The 16,410-nt window shown below is 43.7% G+C and overlaps 1 protein-coding gene across 1 annotated transcript in view; it reads left to right on the plus strand.

The window, feature by feature from the left end:
- palld (palladin, cytoskeletal associated protein) overlaps positions 1–16,410 on the plus strand; it is a 253,894-nt gene that overhangs the window by 12,421 nt on the left and 225,063 nt on the right. Inside the window, exons 2-4 of the mRNA XM_068029263.1 lie at positions 2,678–2,744; positions 8,850–8,979; positions 10,943–11,005. Of these exons, the coding sequence (XP_067885364.1) occupies positions 2,713–2,744; positions 8,850–8,979; positions 10,943–11,005 (225 nt within the window). The 5' untranslated portion in view covers positions 2,678–2,712. The remainder of the gene's footprint in view (positions 1–2,677; positions 2,745–8,849; positions 8,980–10,942; positions 11,006–16,410) is intronic.

Consider the following 16,410-nt stretch of genomic DNA (forward strand, 5'->3'; position numbering starts at 1 on the left):
AAAAAACACTGGCGGGCAAGATAACGGAAAATCCTATGGTGTTTTATAAGTATATGAAGGGCAAGAGAATAACCAGGGAAAGAGTAGGGCCCATTAGGGAGCAAAGTGGCAATCTGTGTGTGGAGCCGGAGGACATAGGTGAGGTTTCAAATGATTACTCTTCATCTGTGTTCACTATGGAGAAGGACGCTGTAGGTGTAGAGATCTGGGAGAGGGGATGGTGATTTACTTGTACAAATTAGCATTGAAAGGGAGGAAGTATTAGCTATTTAAGTGGACATAAAAATCCCCAGGCCCAGATGAGATGTATCCCAGGCTGCTGTGTGAGGCAAGGGAGGAGATTGCAGGGGCTCTGACACAAATTTTTAAATCCTCTCCAGACACAGGAGAGGTACCAGAGGACTGGAGGACAGCGAATGTGGTACCATTATTCAAGAAGGGTAGCAGGGATAAACCAGGTAATTACAGGCTAGTGAGTCTAACATTAGTGGTAGGGAAACTATTGAAAACAATTCTGAGGGACACGATTAATCAGGCATAGTCAGCATGGCTTCGTCAGGGGGAGATCGTGTCTGAATAACTTGATTTGAATTTTTCGAGGAGGTGACTAGATGTGTAGATGAGGGTAAAGCAGTTGATGTAGTCTACATGGACTTCGGTAAGGCTTTTGATAAGGTCCCGCATGGGAGATTGGTTAAGAAGGTAACAGCCCATGGGATCCAGGACAATTTGGCAAATTGGATCCAAAATTGGCTTAGTGGCAGGAGGCAGAGGGTTATGGTCGAGGGTTGTTTTTGTGAATGGAAGCCTGTGACCAGTGGTGTACCGCAGGGATCGCTGCTGGGACCCTTGCTGTTTGTAGTGTACATTAATGATTTAGATGTGAATATAGGAGGTATGAACAGTATGTTCATAGATTACATGAAAATTGGTGGTGTCGTAAATAGTGAGGAGGAAAGCCTTCAATTACAGGACGATATAGATGGGCTGGTAAGATGGACGGAACAGTGGCAAATGAAATTGATACCTGAGAAGTGTGAGGTGATGCATTTTGGGAGGACTAACAAGGCAAGGGAATATACAATTTTAGTTTAGAGATACAGCACTGAAACAGGCCCTTCGGCCCACCGAGTCTGTGCCGACCATCAACCACCCATTTATACTAATCCTCCACTAATCCCATATTCCTACCACATCCCCACCTGTCCCTATATTTCCCTACCACCTACCTATACTAGTGGCAATTTTTATAATGGCCAATTTACCTACCAACCTGCAAGTCTTTTGGCTTGTGGGAGGAAACCGGAGCACCCGGAGGAAACCCACGCAGACACAGAGAGAACTTGCAAACTCCACACTGGCAGTGCCCAGAATTGAACCCGGGTCGCTGGAGCTGTGAGGCGGCAGTGCTAACCACTGCGCCACTGTGCCGCCCCTACAATGGATGGTAGGACCCTAGGAAGTACAGAGGGTCAGAGGGACCTTGGTGTACTTGTCCATAGATCATTGAAGGCAGCAGCTCAGGTAGATAAGATGGTTAAGAAGGCATATGGGATATTTGCCTTCATTAGCTGAGACGTAGAATATAAGAGCAGGGAGGTTATGATGGAGCTGTATAAAACGCTAGTTAGGCCACAACTGGAGTACTGTGTACAGTTCTGGTAACCACACTATAGGAAGGATGTGATTGCAGTGGAGAGGGTGCAGAGGAGATTCACCAGGATGTTGCCTGGGCTGGAGCATTTCAGCTGTGAAGAGAGACTGAAAAAGCTAGTGTTGTTTTCCTTGGAGCAGAGAAGGTTGAGGGGAGAACCTGATTGAGGTATACAAAATTATGAGAGGCATTGGTGGGATGGATCGGAAGAAACTTTTTCCCTTAGCAGAGGGGTCAATAACCAGGAGGCATAGATTTAAGGTAAGGGGCAGGAGGTTTAGAGGGGATTTGAGGGAAAAACATTTTCACCCAGTGGGTGTTTGGAATCTGGAACGCACTGCCTGAAGGGCTGGTAGAGGCAGGAACCCTCACAACAATTAAGAAGCTACAAAAGCCTTCAGTTCACTTAATGGAAGAATAATTGCACAACAAGTTTAAACTGGCATTTTTGGCAAGTCTCTTCCTTGACCACTGGCAAGATCTTATGGAATAGGTGCCATTAGACTTCAAAGGCCATTGCTGTTGAAATGACAAATTAAGCTTGACCTCCCAGTCTAATTATACTTTTCAAATAGGACCAATAGGATGCAGTGATAGACTGTCTGCTCTTAATCATGGACTGCAGTTGAAGCTGGCCAGAACTGTTTCTCATTAGTCTTTGTCCAACTTTGTGGAGAAGAATGAATCTGGAAGCATTAGGAAGAAAGAATTGTTTACTCCTTTTCCCCTGTTGCTCATCCCAGCAGAAAGCAAACCTCCCTCTTTTATCAGATGGCTGGAAAAACCCTGAGGCTCTGTGTGCCAGTGATGTTAGGGGTGTGCCACACTATTATACATCTATACAACAACTCTGTAATTGGATTGAATTTCTCACACGCATAGACTGGTTATTACAAGCTTAACTTTTGTGGCCAGCTGCCAAGGCCGAGGCTAGGACAAATCAAAGGTGCAAACGCTCATCCTTATTTGTACTTAAAGAACAGTTGAACGTCCCTCTAACTCTGCTCTTTCCTATTCCCCTAGGGGCTTCTTCCACAGATTCGGAGGGGGAGAGAGATATGTTTAAATCACATGCCGGAGCCATGCCTCAGTAAGTGTGCAATTGTTTAACAGTAAATGTGCATGAATCCAATTTTAAGCATTCATGAGTCTAAATGTATATGACTAGAAGATCAGTTTATAATTGGATAGACTTCATATACCAATGCTGCTTCTGATGATGGATTATGAAACATCAACATTCTTTGTACAGCAGCATTTTGTGGTATTATTCCACTTAGTACAGATAAAGAGCGCATGACGCCAGGTGTGGACATGCAAGGTAATGAAGCCGGTTGAGGGGTAATGAGTGTTCATCACCGCAGTCGTGGCTTAACTATTGAGCTGACTTGCAATGCAATTGATTCTGCTGAACTTTGGTCGCATATGTTAAAGTACAATTGATACATTTACCAACTGCTTTGGCTTTAACATGCTAAACGCATGCTAGTCTGAGGTTCTGTACCTTTAAACACTTGTGTTTGGTGGAGTTTATTGCAGATACCCAGTGGAATTAATGGATGCAGTCTTGGCCATCCTAGAAAAGAATCATATTGTCTAGAAATGATTATGTTTGTGTCCCTGTTGACATCTGGACAGATTAATTTAATTACACTAGTTCTCTGAGCTGTTTTTAAAAAAAGGCACTCTTAATTGGAAAGAGTGAGTTGCTAGTGTCTATGGAATGTCCTGATACAAGAAGTAAGAGGATGGGGAATCATAGCAGTAGTACCCCTGCAGATGCATCAGTAGCATTGCATACATGAATCTGTACAGCACTTATCTTCAACAGCTACAAGAGGGCACTTCACCATGTTGAAATGTTTGTTGTGGTCTGCAATGCAGATATATGTATCCAAGATCTTGGAGAGGGTGCAAAGGAGGTTTAGCAGGACAATACTGCGAATGAAGAAGTTCAGTTATATGGGAAGACTGGAGAAGCTGGGCTTGTTCTCCTTCGAGCAGAGAGGCTTAAGGGAGATTTAATAGAGCTGTTCAAAATCAGCAACAGCTTTAACAGAGTGGATAGTTGCTCCCTATTTTCACTGGCAGGAGTGTCGGCAACCAGAGGACATTTAAGGTAAATGGCAGAAGAGAAAACAGAGGGGAGATGAGAATGTCTTTATGATCTGGAATGCACCTCCTGAGGAGGTGGTGGAAGCAGATTCAATAGTAAATTTCAATAGGGAATTGAATAAATACGTGAAAAGGAAATATCTACAGGTCTATGGGAAAGAGCAGGAGATGTCGCAAAGAGATGGCACAGGCACGATGAGCCCAATGGCCTCCTTCTGTGCTATTCTTTGAAATGATATTCTTAGTTGCAGCAACATCTGTTTAACTGTATAGTTTGCACTGAACTGGAATTGGGGTGAATCACAAATTGAATTGCAACTCCATAGGTGTATTACATCCTAGTATGGGACAACACAGGCAGCTTCACTCACTCTAGCACAGTCGTAAAATGGTCCCTGTTACATGCCTAGTCTCTGTATGTTGCATTTATGGAGATCCTGTTACCAAATAGTTCATCAGTCTGATGGTTTTTAAACAGCTGTGTATAGAATTTGTCAATGGCCCCTAAACTTCAGTAAGAGGTTGTCAGATGTTGTATTCATTTCCTGTGTGTAATCTCGCTGCAGAAGGTGTAAAATGGAGGCCAGGGACATGTCTCCGTGTAGCAGAGTGTGTGCAAGCTGCTCTCTCGGAATGATCGGCAAAATAGCAGGTTGTCTTTTTTCACAGTTGAGTTGTGAATTTTGAGAACAGGAGAGGAATGTGGTGTTTACCCTCTTTTTTTTTAAATTAAAGACTAGCAAAATCCGTGAAAATCAGAGCTATTTTTGCTCCCTTAATCCATGAGACCATGTGCAAAGTATTCTGTCATGGGCTTTACAACAACAACAAAACAACTTGTACTTGTGTAGCGCTTTTAATGTAGTAAAACATTCCAAGGCACTTTACCAATTTGATGACAATCTTAGTCAATTGCCACATATAAGAGGGGATTAAATAGCAAATTGAAGAGGAAGAGAAAGGATATGGGGGAGAAAATAGGGAAATGGGATTTAAGCAGATAGCTCTATGGTGAAACTAGCACCAGGACAAGCATGATGAGCCAAATGCTTCCTTTTGTAATAAACTAAGCTTGATTTAACTGCTAGGGAGAGGTTTTACTAGTTCAGCTTTCCTCAAAACTTGGGGACAACTCCCTACCTATAAGGAAGTGGTAAGACGGCACTTAGAAAATCATATTATGATTAGGCAGAATTAACATGGTTTTATGAAAGGGAAATTTTTTTGATTTGTTCAGGGAATGTGGGCAGCACTGGCCAGGCCAGCATTTGTTGCCCATCCCTAATTGCCCTTGAGAAGGTGGTGGTGAGCTGCCTTCTTGAACCGCTGCAGTCCATGTGGGGTAGGTATACCCACAGTGCTGTTGGCATTCTATGAGGGTGCCTTGCAAAAGCTTGTTGCATGAGGTTAGAGCTCATGGGTTGGGGGTAATATATTAGCATGGATAGAGAATTTGTTAAGGAGCAGAAAAAGGAGAGTAGGAATAAACCGATCATTTCATGTTGGCAGGCTGCTACTTAGTGGGGTGTCACTAGGATCAGTGATGGGGCCTCCGCTATTTACAATCTATATTAATGACTTTGGTGAAGGGACTGAATGTAATGTATCCAAGTTTGCTGCTGTTAAAGTTAGGTGGGAAAGTAAGCTGTGAGGAGGATGCAAAGAGTCTGCAAAGAAATATAGATAGTTTAAGTGAGTGGGTAAGAAGGTGTGTTATGAAAGTACTTTGTTAAATTTTGAGGACTTGTGTTTTAAAACTGAAAAAAGGATTTCATAGATGCTAGACTGCGCTTTTAAAAAAAAAGAGATCATCGGAAGGTCTTCATAAACAATCCTTACTGGAAGTCACCTGTCTTCGGATAAGTACTCAGTGGGGACCTTTTGACCTGGGAAAGATTATTTATTTTATTTAGAGATACAGCACTGAAACAGGCCCTTTTTAAAAATTATTTCATGGGATGTGGGCGTCGCAGGCCAGGCCAGCATTTATTGCCCATCCCTAATTGACCTTGAACTGAGTGGCTTGTGAGGCCATTTCAAGGGCATGTAAGAGTCAACCACATTGCTGTGGATCTGGAGTCACATGTAGGCCAGACCAGGTAAGGACAGCAGATTTCCTTCCCTGAAGGACATTAGTGAACCAGATGGGTTTTTACAACAATCAACAATGGTTTCATGGCGACCATTAGACTAGCTTTAAATTCCAGAATTTTTTTAATTAATTGAATTCAAATTCGACCTTCTGTTGTGGTGGGATTCAAACCCATGTCCCCAGAGCAATGCCTGGGTCTCTGGGTTACTAGTCCAGTGACAATACCAGTACGCCAGCGCCTCCCCTTCGGCCAACCAAGTCTGTGCCAACCAGCCATTTATACTAATCCTATATTAATCCCATATTCCTACCACATCCCAATTCCCCTACTTACACTGGGGGCAATTTACAATAGCCAACTTACCTATAAACCTGCAAGACTGTGGGAGGAAACCAGAGCACCCAGCAGAAACCCACGCAGTCACAGGGAGAACTTGCAAACTCCTCACAGGCAGTACCCAGAATCGAACCTGGGTTGCTGGAGCTGTGAGGCTGCGTTGCTAACTGCTGCGCTACTGTGCCGCCCAAGTTTACAGTGAAGTAATAGGTCAAGATTTATAGTGTTCAGGAGGCTTGACTCTTGAGATATTGTTTGTTGTTTTGCTTTGGACAGTGTGTTGGGGTTTGGACAATGTTTTGAAAACAAATTTTAAAAAACCAACCTTCCAAAGCCAAACCCCCAACTCAGCCTTTTCCAGCTCTTTGAAAAGCTTTTAGAAGCGAGTGTAAGAAATCGAGAAATTGATGCTGCATTCCTTCTGAAAGGCCAGCTTGAAACCCCTGTTGTCGCATTTCTCCTGGAAAATACCTGCCGGATAAATCCTCGACGCCGCTTGACTGAATTGCTCAGAAAAGGATCCCAGGGACCTGTCACCATATCCCTGGAAGCCAGACAAAAAAAAGGGACATCTGACATCTTTCCATATCTTTTTTTCTTCTTCAAGGATTAGCAAGTATTTGGCCAAAGTATTCTCTTTGTTTTTTTTGTAACAGAGCTCAAAAGAGAAAATCTCTATTTTTCGGTTAACCTGTGTGTGCACGCGAGGGGCTAAGGAAAAAGGGAACTTTCATGTTTTAATCTGTGTGTTAATGTTTTGCTTCGTTACTGGTTAAGACTTGTTTTATAATCTGATAATTTTATTGTTTATTAAAAGAAACCTGGTTGATGTATTTTATTCTGGGTTAAAGAGTAGAGGATATGATTGATCGCATCAGTAACTGGGTAAACATATAAATATTTGTTGTGACCTGTGGAGAAGTGGAACTAGAAAAGACAGTGCACTCCTCCCACCTCAGTCATAACAGGTGGCAAATGGAGTATAATGTGGGGAAAGTGAGATTCACTTTGGTTGGAAGAGTAGAAAAACTGAATATTTTGTAAATAGTGAGAAATTATTAAATGTTGGTGTTCAGATGTATTTGGGTTCCTTCTACAAGAAACACAAATTTAACGTGTAGATATTGCAAGCAATTGGGAGAGCAAATGGTATGTTGGCTTTTATTACAAGGCAGTTGGAATACAAGGGTAAGGAGGTCTTGCTTTGCTGAAACCATACCTGGAGTACTGTATACAGTTATGGATTCCGTACCTAAGGAAGAATATACTTGCCTTGGTGGGGGGTGGGGGGGGGGGGCGGGGTGGTGGTGTAATGAAGGTTCACTAGACTGGTTCCTGGGATGAGGGGATTGTCCCATCAGGAGAGATTGAGTAGAATGGGTCTATATTCTCTGCATTTAGAAGATTGAGAAGTGATTGCATTGAGACATAAGATTCTGAGAGGGCTTAACATAGTAGATGCTGAGAGGCTGTTTCCCCTGGCTGGAATGTCTCAAACTATGGATCATAATCTCAGGATAAATTGCTCACCATTTCAGACTGAGATGAGCAGAAATTTCTTCACGCGGGGCGGGGGGGTTGTAAATATTTGAAATTCTCTACCCCAGAGGGCTGTGAATGTTCAGTCATTGAGTAAATTCAAAGTTGAGATTGACAGATTTTTGGACTCTAAGGAAATCAAGGGATATGGGGATTGGGTGGTGAAGTGAAGCTGAGGTCAAAGATCAGCTGTGATCATACTGAATGGCAGAGAAGCCCTGACGGGCACATAGCCTTCTCCTGTTCCTATTGCTTACGTTCTTAAAATCTACCTCTGTGACCAAGTATTCGGTCATCTCCTTGTCATCAAATTTTGTTTGATAATATTCCTGTGAAGTGCCTTGGGATGTCTACTACCTAAAAGGCAGTAAAACAAGTTGTTGCTGCTTTTCTAGTCAAATGCCTTTGAAATACATTCCAGTAGGTGGTTGATAGCTCAGTGAAATTGACCCAAGTCCTCCAAAACCGATCCCTTCATCCTGTATATTTTGGCTGTTCATTGTGCCTAATCTCAGGGATCTCCACTTGGACCATGGATTATGGTTAGCGGAATACTCCCTGTAAAGAGGGAACCTGTACGTGGCCCCGATGAGTCACTGTCCTAATGAAAACATTCCATTAATCTATGTTAAAATCTGTCTGCTATTCATTTAGTTCACCTGTTTAATTACCAGACCAGAATGCTCAGTGTCAAAAATAGACAGTACTTTCGAATAAGAAGCACGCCACCACATGAAGTGTTTGAAGTGAATAGCACAGATGTGTTGAAGGGAAAGCTTGATAAACACATAAGGGAGAAAGGAATAGAAGATATGTTGATAATGTTAGATGACGAGAGGTGGGAGGAGTCTCGTGTGGTTCATAAACACCAGCATTGGCCACTTGGGTCAAATGTTCTGTTTCTGTGCTATAGACCCAGTGTAATTCGATGAAATCATAAATAGGAACAGGAGTAGGCCATTCAGCCCCTCAAACCCATTCCGCCATTCAGTTTTGATCATGGTTGATCTGTATCTCAACTCCATCTAGTTCTTGATCCATCTGACATATTATGCTTGTTAATAAAGTTACATGCCATTTGTTTAAACATCTTTTCCCTTCCTATATACAAGGGCCCAAAAGAAGACGACTTCAGTGTCCCTGACGATAGGATCCCATCACTCAAAGGGGGCAGCAGGTGCCAGTGAAGTCCCGCAGGTCCGTTCTACTCTGGTTCAATCCATCTCCATCCCAGCCCCGCAGGTACAGTGAACAATATACCAAATAACGTTCAGTGAGAGCAACCTTTGCAGGTGTCTGCTTGATGAATGTTGCCTTCTGTGTGTTTTTGACCGGCATGCAAAAATTATATTCATGCATAAGGATATAGGTTTCAACTGTGGCTCATTTGGCAACCCTCTTGCATCTGAGCCAGAGGTCGTGGGTTCAAGACCAACTCCAGAGACTTAAGTACTTAATCTAGACCAACACTGAGGGAGTGCTGCACTGACAGCGTTGCCATCTTTCAGGCGCGACGTTAAACTGAGTCCCTGCCTGCCCACTCAGGTGGATGTAAAAGATCCCATGGCAATATTTTGGAGAAAGCAAGGGAGTTCTCCCTGGTGTCCTTCCCAAAATGTATCCCTCAACCGACATCACTGATACAGATCACCCGGTCATTTAATCATGTTGCTGTTTGTGGGATCTTCCTGTGTGCAAATTGGCTGCCGCATTTCCTACATTATAGAAGTGACTGCACTTCAAAAGATCTTTATTGGCTGCAAAGCACTGTGAAACATCCTGAGGTTGTGAAAGGTGCTACATAAATGCAAGTTTGTCCTTTCTTTCAGTTACTGTGATGCACATACTTACAATCATAGTTATGGTTGCATATGGTAATTTATCAATGAACATCTCAATAGGAGATCCACTATACAACGCAGTTGTCCCAAACCAAAGAATTTATGTTCACCTTGTTCCCTGGACCATCCCATGTTCCCGTGCCTACCCTACAGAAATCAATAACTGTACCAGGACCTGGGCGCACAATTAACTGGCTGCCATGTGAAAAAAACGCCATCGAAAACACTTGCATTTTTATTGTGCCTTATCACATTCTGCAGAGATCCCGAAGTTCTTCACAGCCACTGAATAATTATTGAAATGCAGCTACCGTTACCACACAGAGAAAATGCAACAGCAAACATGTGTACAGCAAGATCCCACAGACAGCAAATGAAATCTGTGACCGTGGGCAGGACTTTTTCTGCAAGCTTCAGGATCATGCTGTCAGGCTCAGATGGGGTCAGAAGCCTGCACTGCGTAGGAAACAGTCACTCACCCATGAGTTTCCTCGAATTGGCCAATTGAATGCCAGAGGGCAGGCTTGCCGTCCAATTAAGGATGGCCAGCAGGCTCTTGAAGCTGGAGGGACAATAGGAGGTCTTCCAGCTTGAAAGCAGCAGCAGAATGCTATGGGAGGTAAGTGGAGGTGCCCTCTCTGCAACTTTAAAATAAAAAATGGCCTTTGCAGCTGGGCCACCAATACCGGTGATTCTCGACGCTCCATTCTTGGGTACCGAAACAATAACAAACCGGAGTATAAATTGCCCCTTCTAGTCATGTGGTTCTATTCATAATGACTAAGATTACTGGGGTTACGCTCCGCCATATGGTTAAAGCGTAGACTGAAACAGAGAAGCCTGCTGCTGTCACTGTGTTTCAGTCTGTCAAGTATTAAATGTAAAGGAAATTCTAATAGGTGTTGGGTTGCTGCAAATTCCTGATGAGGAAAGGTACTGTTTATAATCTGTGACTGCTTTGCTACATTACCCGTTCTATTAGGAGACCATTGTGTAAGCCACTTTGCCTTGTAATTTTACCGTTCTTTTACGACCCATCATTAAGCTGCTTACAGTGAAGACACGTCTTGCACTTAAGTAGCTTGTATCCTAAAATGTAATTGTAGTTTTTAAGAAGACTGAGGGGGACTGCCAGTATACACGTGAAACGTCAGGCGTCAAGACTTTATTCTTCCTGACTGGTTTAACTGCACCAACAGCTGTGGAAATATTCCTGTCAGTAAATTACAAACTAAGTGACAATGCTGACTGCTTTCAGAACATGAAAAATTGCTCCTAATTGAGTGGTGCAACAGAGTGAAATTGGTTGGGCCGTGAACATTATGTTTTAATTCTTGTCCTTGTTTCTTTTTTATAAATTTAAGATACAGAGTCCAACGCCTTGCCTTCAAGTCCAGGATGGAGTCTCACCACCTGCGTTTACAAAGGTCAGCCTTTTATAATCCATTTCAGTTGGAAGAAAAAAAAAACATGAATTTATCTGATTTGTTCCAGTCACTCAAGGAGGCCAAGCAGAAACCGTTTTAACTTAATTGGGGATTGGTTTAACCAGGGTCACGGAGGTCAGAAGGGAGGAGGGGGCCATTGACAAACGGCTTGCTTGACTGAAACTTACGACAGGAGGATGCAATGAAATGGGCCAATGAACACTCTTCACCCATACCTTACCCAACCTAAAGAGTGTTTGGTCAGTCAGCGTGACCTGTGACACTGTCTGAGGGAAAAAAACCTAAGTTCCCTTAAAGAGAACAAAGAACAAAGAAAATTACAGCACAGGAACAGGCCCTTCGGCCCTCCAAGCCTGCGCCGATCCAAATCCTCTATCTAAACATGTCGCCTATTTTCTAAGGGTCTGTATCTCTTTGCTTCCTGCCCATTCATGTATCTGTCTAGATACATCTTAAAAGACGCCATCGTGCCCGCATCTACCACCTCCGCTGGCAACGCGTTCCAGGCACCCACCACCCTCTGCGTAAAGAACTTTCCACGCATATCCCCCCGAAACATTTCCCCTTTCACTTTGAACTCGTGTCCTCTAGTAATTGAATCCCCCACTCTGGGAAAAAGCCTCTTGCTATCCACCCTGTCTATACCTCTCATGATTTTGTACACCTCAATCAGGTCCCCCCTCAACCTCCGTCTTTCTAATGAAAATAATCCTAATCTACTCAACCTCTCTTCATAGCTAGCGCCCTCCATACCAGGCAACATCCTGGTGAACCTCCTCTGCACCCTCTCCAAAGCATCCACATCCTTTTGGTAATGTGGCGACCAGAACTGCACGCAGTATTCCAAATGTGGCTGAACCAAAGTCCTATACAACTGTAACATGACCTGCCAACTCTTGTACTCAATACCCCGTCCGATGAAGGAAAGCATGCCGTATGCCTTCTTGACCACTCTATTTACCTGCGTTGCCACCTTCAGGGAACAGTGCAGTGGACCTGAACACCCAAATCTCTCTGGACATCAATTTTCCCCAGGACTTTTCCATTTACTGTATAAACCTTGAAAAGGTTAAACACACTGAGCGGCTTCCTGGCTCATTTCAGAGGGAAGTTAAGAGTCAACCACACGGTTGTCGTTCTGGATTCACATGTAGGCCAGACCTTGTAAGGACGGCAGATTTCCTTCCCTAAAGGACATTAGTGAAGCAGATGGGTTTCTAGGACAATCCGATAGTTTCATGGTCACCATTTCTGCTACTAGCTTTTTATTACATATTTTATTTAAATAATTACATTTAAATTCCCCAGCTGGTGTGGTAGGATTTCAACGCATATTGCCGGAAAGATAGAAAGAAAGCGAGCAAGAAAACTAAAGATTAAAAATAAATGTAGAAAGATGGGAGAAAGGAAGAAAGAACAAACACTTCTGAAGTGAAGTAATGTAGACTGTCTGTTCTGTTCTGTCTTGGGGAGGTGAGGGCAGGCTGGGGACACAGAGGGGAACGATGCTGGGATATAATTTAAACATCAATGTTTCAGATTTGAAATCTATTTTCAGAAATTGTAAGCTGACCATTAATTTCTAGCTTTTATAAGAATACGGATGGTTTTTATCAATGCAGAGACATAGTTTGATCACTGCTCTAACAGGAAGCTAGCCTCTGCAGGTACTAAATGAGTACTTTGCATCAGTATTCGCCAAAAAGGACTTGGTGGATGATGAGCCTAGGGAAGGGAGTGTAGATAGTCTCAGTCATCTCATTATCAAAAAGGAGAAGGTGTTGGGTGTCTTGCAAAGCATTGAGGTAGGTAAGTCCCCAGGGCCTGATGGGATCCACCCCAGAATACTAAGAGAGGCAAGGGAAGAAATTGCTGGGGCCTTGACAGAAATTTTTGCATCCTCATTGGCTACAGGTGAGGTCCCAGAGGACTGGAGAATAACCAATGTTATTCCTTTGTTTAAGAAGGGTAGCGAGGATAATCCAGGAAATTATAGGCCGGTGAGCCTTATGTCAGTAGTAGGGAAATTATTAGAGAGGATTCTTCGGGACAGGATTTACTCCCATTTGGAAACAAACAAACTTATTAGCGAGAGGCAGCATGGTTTTGTGAAGGGGAGGTCGTGTCTCACTAATTTGATTGAGTTTTTTGAGGAAGTGACAAAGATGATTGATGAAGGAAGGGCAGTGGATGTTATCTATATGGACTTCAGTAAAGCCTTTGACAAGGTCCCTCATGGCAGACTGGTACAAAAGGTGAAGTCACACGGGATCAGAGGTGAGCTGGCAAGATGAATACAGAACTGGCTCAGTCATAGAAGACAGAGGGTATCAGTGGAAGGGTGCTTTTCTGAATGGAGGGATGTGACTAGTGGTGTTCTGCAGGGATCAGTGCTGGGACCTTTGCTCTTTGTAGTATATATAAATGATCTGGAAGAAAATGTAGCTGGTCTGATTAGTAAGTTTGCAGACGACACAAAGGTTGGTGGAGTTGCGGATAATGATGAGGATTGTCAGAGGATACAGCAGGATATAGATCGGTTGGAGACTTGGGCGGAGAAATGGCAGATGGAGTTTAATCTGGACAAATGTGAGGTAATGCATTTTGGAAGGTCTAATCCAGGTAGGAAGTATACAGTAAATGGCAGAACCCTTAGGAGTATTGACAGGCAGAGAGATCTGGGCGTACAGGTCCACAGGTCACTGAAAGTGGCAACGTAGGTGGATAAGGTAGTCAAGAAGGCATACGGTATGCTTGCCTTCATCAGTCGGGGCATAGAGTATAAAAATTGGCAAGTCATGCTGCAGCTGTACAGAACATTAGTTAGGCCACACTTAGAATATTGCATGCAATTCTGATCGCCGCACTACCAGAAGGACGTGGAGGCTTTGGAGAGGGTACAGAAGCGGTTTACCAGGATGTTGCCTGGTCTGGAGGGCATTAGCTATGAGGAGAGGTTGGATAAACCCGGATTGTTTTCACTGGAACGATGGAGGTGGAGGGGCGACATGAAAGAGGTTTACAAAGTTATGAGCGGCATGGACAGAGTGGATAGTCAGAAGCTTTTTCCCAGGGTGGAAGAGTCAGTTACTAGGGGACATAGGTTTAAGGTGAGAGGGGCAAAGTTTAGAGGGGATGTGCGAGGCAAGTCACACAGAGGGTGGTGAGTGCCTGGAACCTGCTGCCGGGGGAGATGGTGGAAGCAGGTACGATAGCGACTTTTAAGAGGCATCTTGACAAATACATGAATAGGATGGGAATAGAGGGATACGGTCCCCAGAAGTGCAGAAGGTTTTAGTTTAGGCAGGCATCAAGATCGGCGCAGGCTTGGAGGGCCGAATGGCCTGTTCCTGTGCTGTACTATGTTCTTTGTTCTTTGTTCTTTGTTCGAAGTTATAGGCATTTCAGAAAGCCTAAGAGAAGTAGAAGTGGAGAAGAGAGACTCCCTAACCCACATGCTTCTTCTGCAGAATTGGTCTAGTGACACTAACAATATCACCATTGTTTTCAGGTTGGATTCCATGGTGGGTGTTAGTTCCTCCCTTGGCACAGGGCCCTACACCTTTCACCATCATGAATGCGGTTGCATTCTTTTGTTGTTTCACTCCACTTCACGTTCATTTTGTCAACCTGTGAAGATTCTACTCTGAGATTCTTACTTTGCCTGTGCTTTTCCTTGGTTTTACAATCCTGTCAAATTCTCTGTCTGTTTCACACGAAGATTATTGCCAATTCCCATCAGTTCTCTGTGCTTTTTAGAAGCTTGGATCAGCAATTATTTTTGATTCGCCACCCACCCCCGTCCCGCCCACCACCTCCTCCTATCCCTCTCTACCCATTTAGGGTGCAGGTCTAGCTTCCTGAAATCGGTAAGGTATAGAAAGTAAAAGTAAGCCATTCGGCCCTTTGAGCCTGCTCCGCTATTCATTATGATCATGGCTGATCATCCAACTCAGTAGCCTGTTCCCGCTTTCGACCCATACCCTTTGATCCTTTTAGACCCAAGAGCTATATCTAACTCCTTCTTGAAAACATACAATGTTTTGGCCTCCACTACTTTCTGTGGTAGCAAATTCCACAGGCTCACCACTCTCTGGGTGAAGAAATTTCTCCTCATCTCAGTCCTGAAAGGTTTACCCCATATCCTTAGACTATGACCCCTGGTTCTGGACTCCCCCACATCGGGAACATCCTTCCTGCATCTACCCTGTCAAGTCCTGTTAGAATTTTATAGGTTTCTATGAGATCCCCCCACCCACCCCCTCCCCCCCTCCCCACTCACTCATCTGAACTCCAGCGAATATAATCCTAACCGACTCAGTCTCTCCTCATACGTCAGTCCCGCCATCCCAGGAATCAGTCTGGTAAACCCTGGCACTCCCCCTATAGCAAGAACATCCTTCCTCAGATATGGAGACCAAAACTGCACACAATAGTCCAAGTGTGGCCTCACCAAGGCCCTGTATAATTGCAGGAAGACATCCCTGCTCCTGTATTCGAATCCTCTCACTATGAAGGCCAACATACCATTTGCCTTTTTTACCGCCTGTTTCACCTGCATGCTTGTCTTCAGCAACTGGTATACGAGAACACCCAGGTCTCACTGCGTATTCCCCTCTCTCATTTTATAGCCGTTCAGATAATCTGCCTTCCTGTTTTTGCTACCAAAGTGGATAACCTCACATTTATCCACATTATACTGCATCTGCCATGCATTAGCCCACTCACTCAACTTGTCCAAATCATCCTGAAGCTTTTCTGCATCCTCCTCACAACTCACCCTCCCACCCAGTTTTGTGTCATCTGCAAATTTGGAGATATTACATTTAGTTCCCTCATCTAAATCATTAATGTATATTGTGAATAGCTGGGGTCCTAGCACCGATCCCTGCAGTACCCCACTAGTCACTGCCTGCCATTCGGAAAAAGAACCATTTATCTCTACTCTTTGTTTCCTGTCCGCCAACCAATTTTCTATCCATCGCAATACACTACCCCCAATCCCATGCGCTTTAATTTTACATGCTAATCTCTTATGTGGGACTTTGTCGAAAGTCTTCTGAAAGTCCAAATAAACTGCAACCACTGGCTCCCCCTCACCAACTCTACCAGTTACATCCTCGAAGAATTCTAGTAGATTTGTCAAACATGATTTCCCCTTCGTAAACCCATGCTGACTCTGTCCGATTCTACCACTGTTCTCTAAGTGCTCTGCTATAAAATATTTGATAATGGACACTAGAATTTTCCCCACTACCGACGTCAGACTGACTGGTCTATAATTCCCTGCTTTCTCTCTACCTCCCTTTTTAAATAGTGGGGTTACATTAGCGACCCTCCAATCTGTAGGAACTGTTCCAGAGTCTATAGAATCTTGAAATTGA

This window comes from Heterodontus francisci, chromosome 4 (genome assembly GCF_036365525.1).
Source record: "Heterodontus francisci isolate sHetFra1 chromosome 4, sHetFra1.hap1, whole genome shotgun sequence".
NCBI lineage: Eukaryota > Metazoa > Chordata > Chondrichthyes > Heterodontiformes > Heterodontidae > Heterodontus > Heterodontus francisci.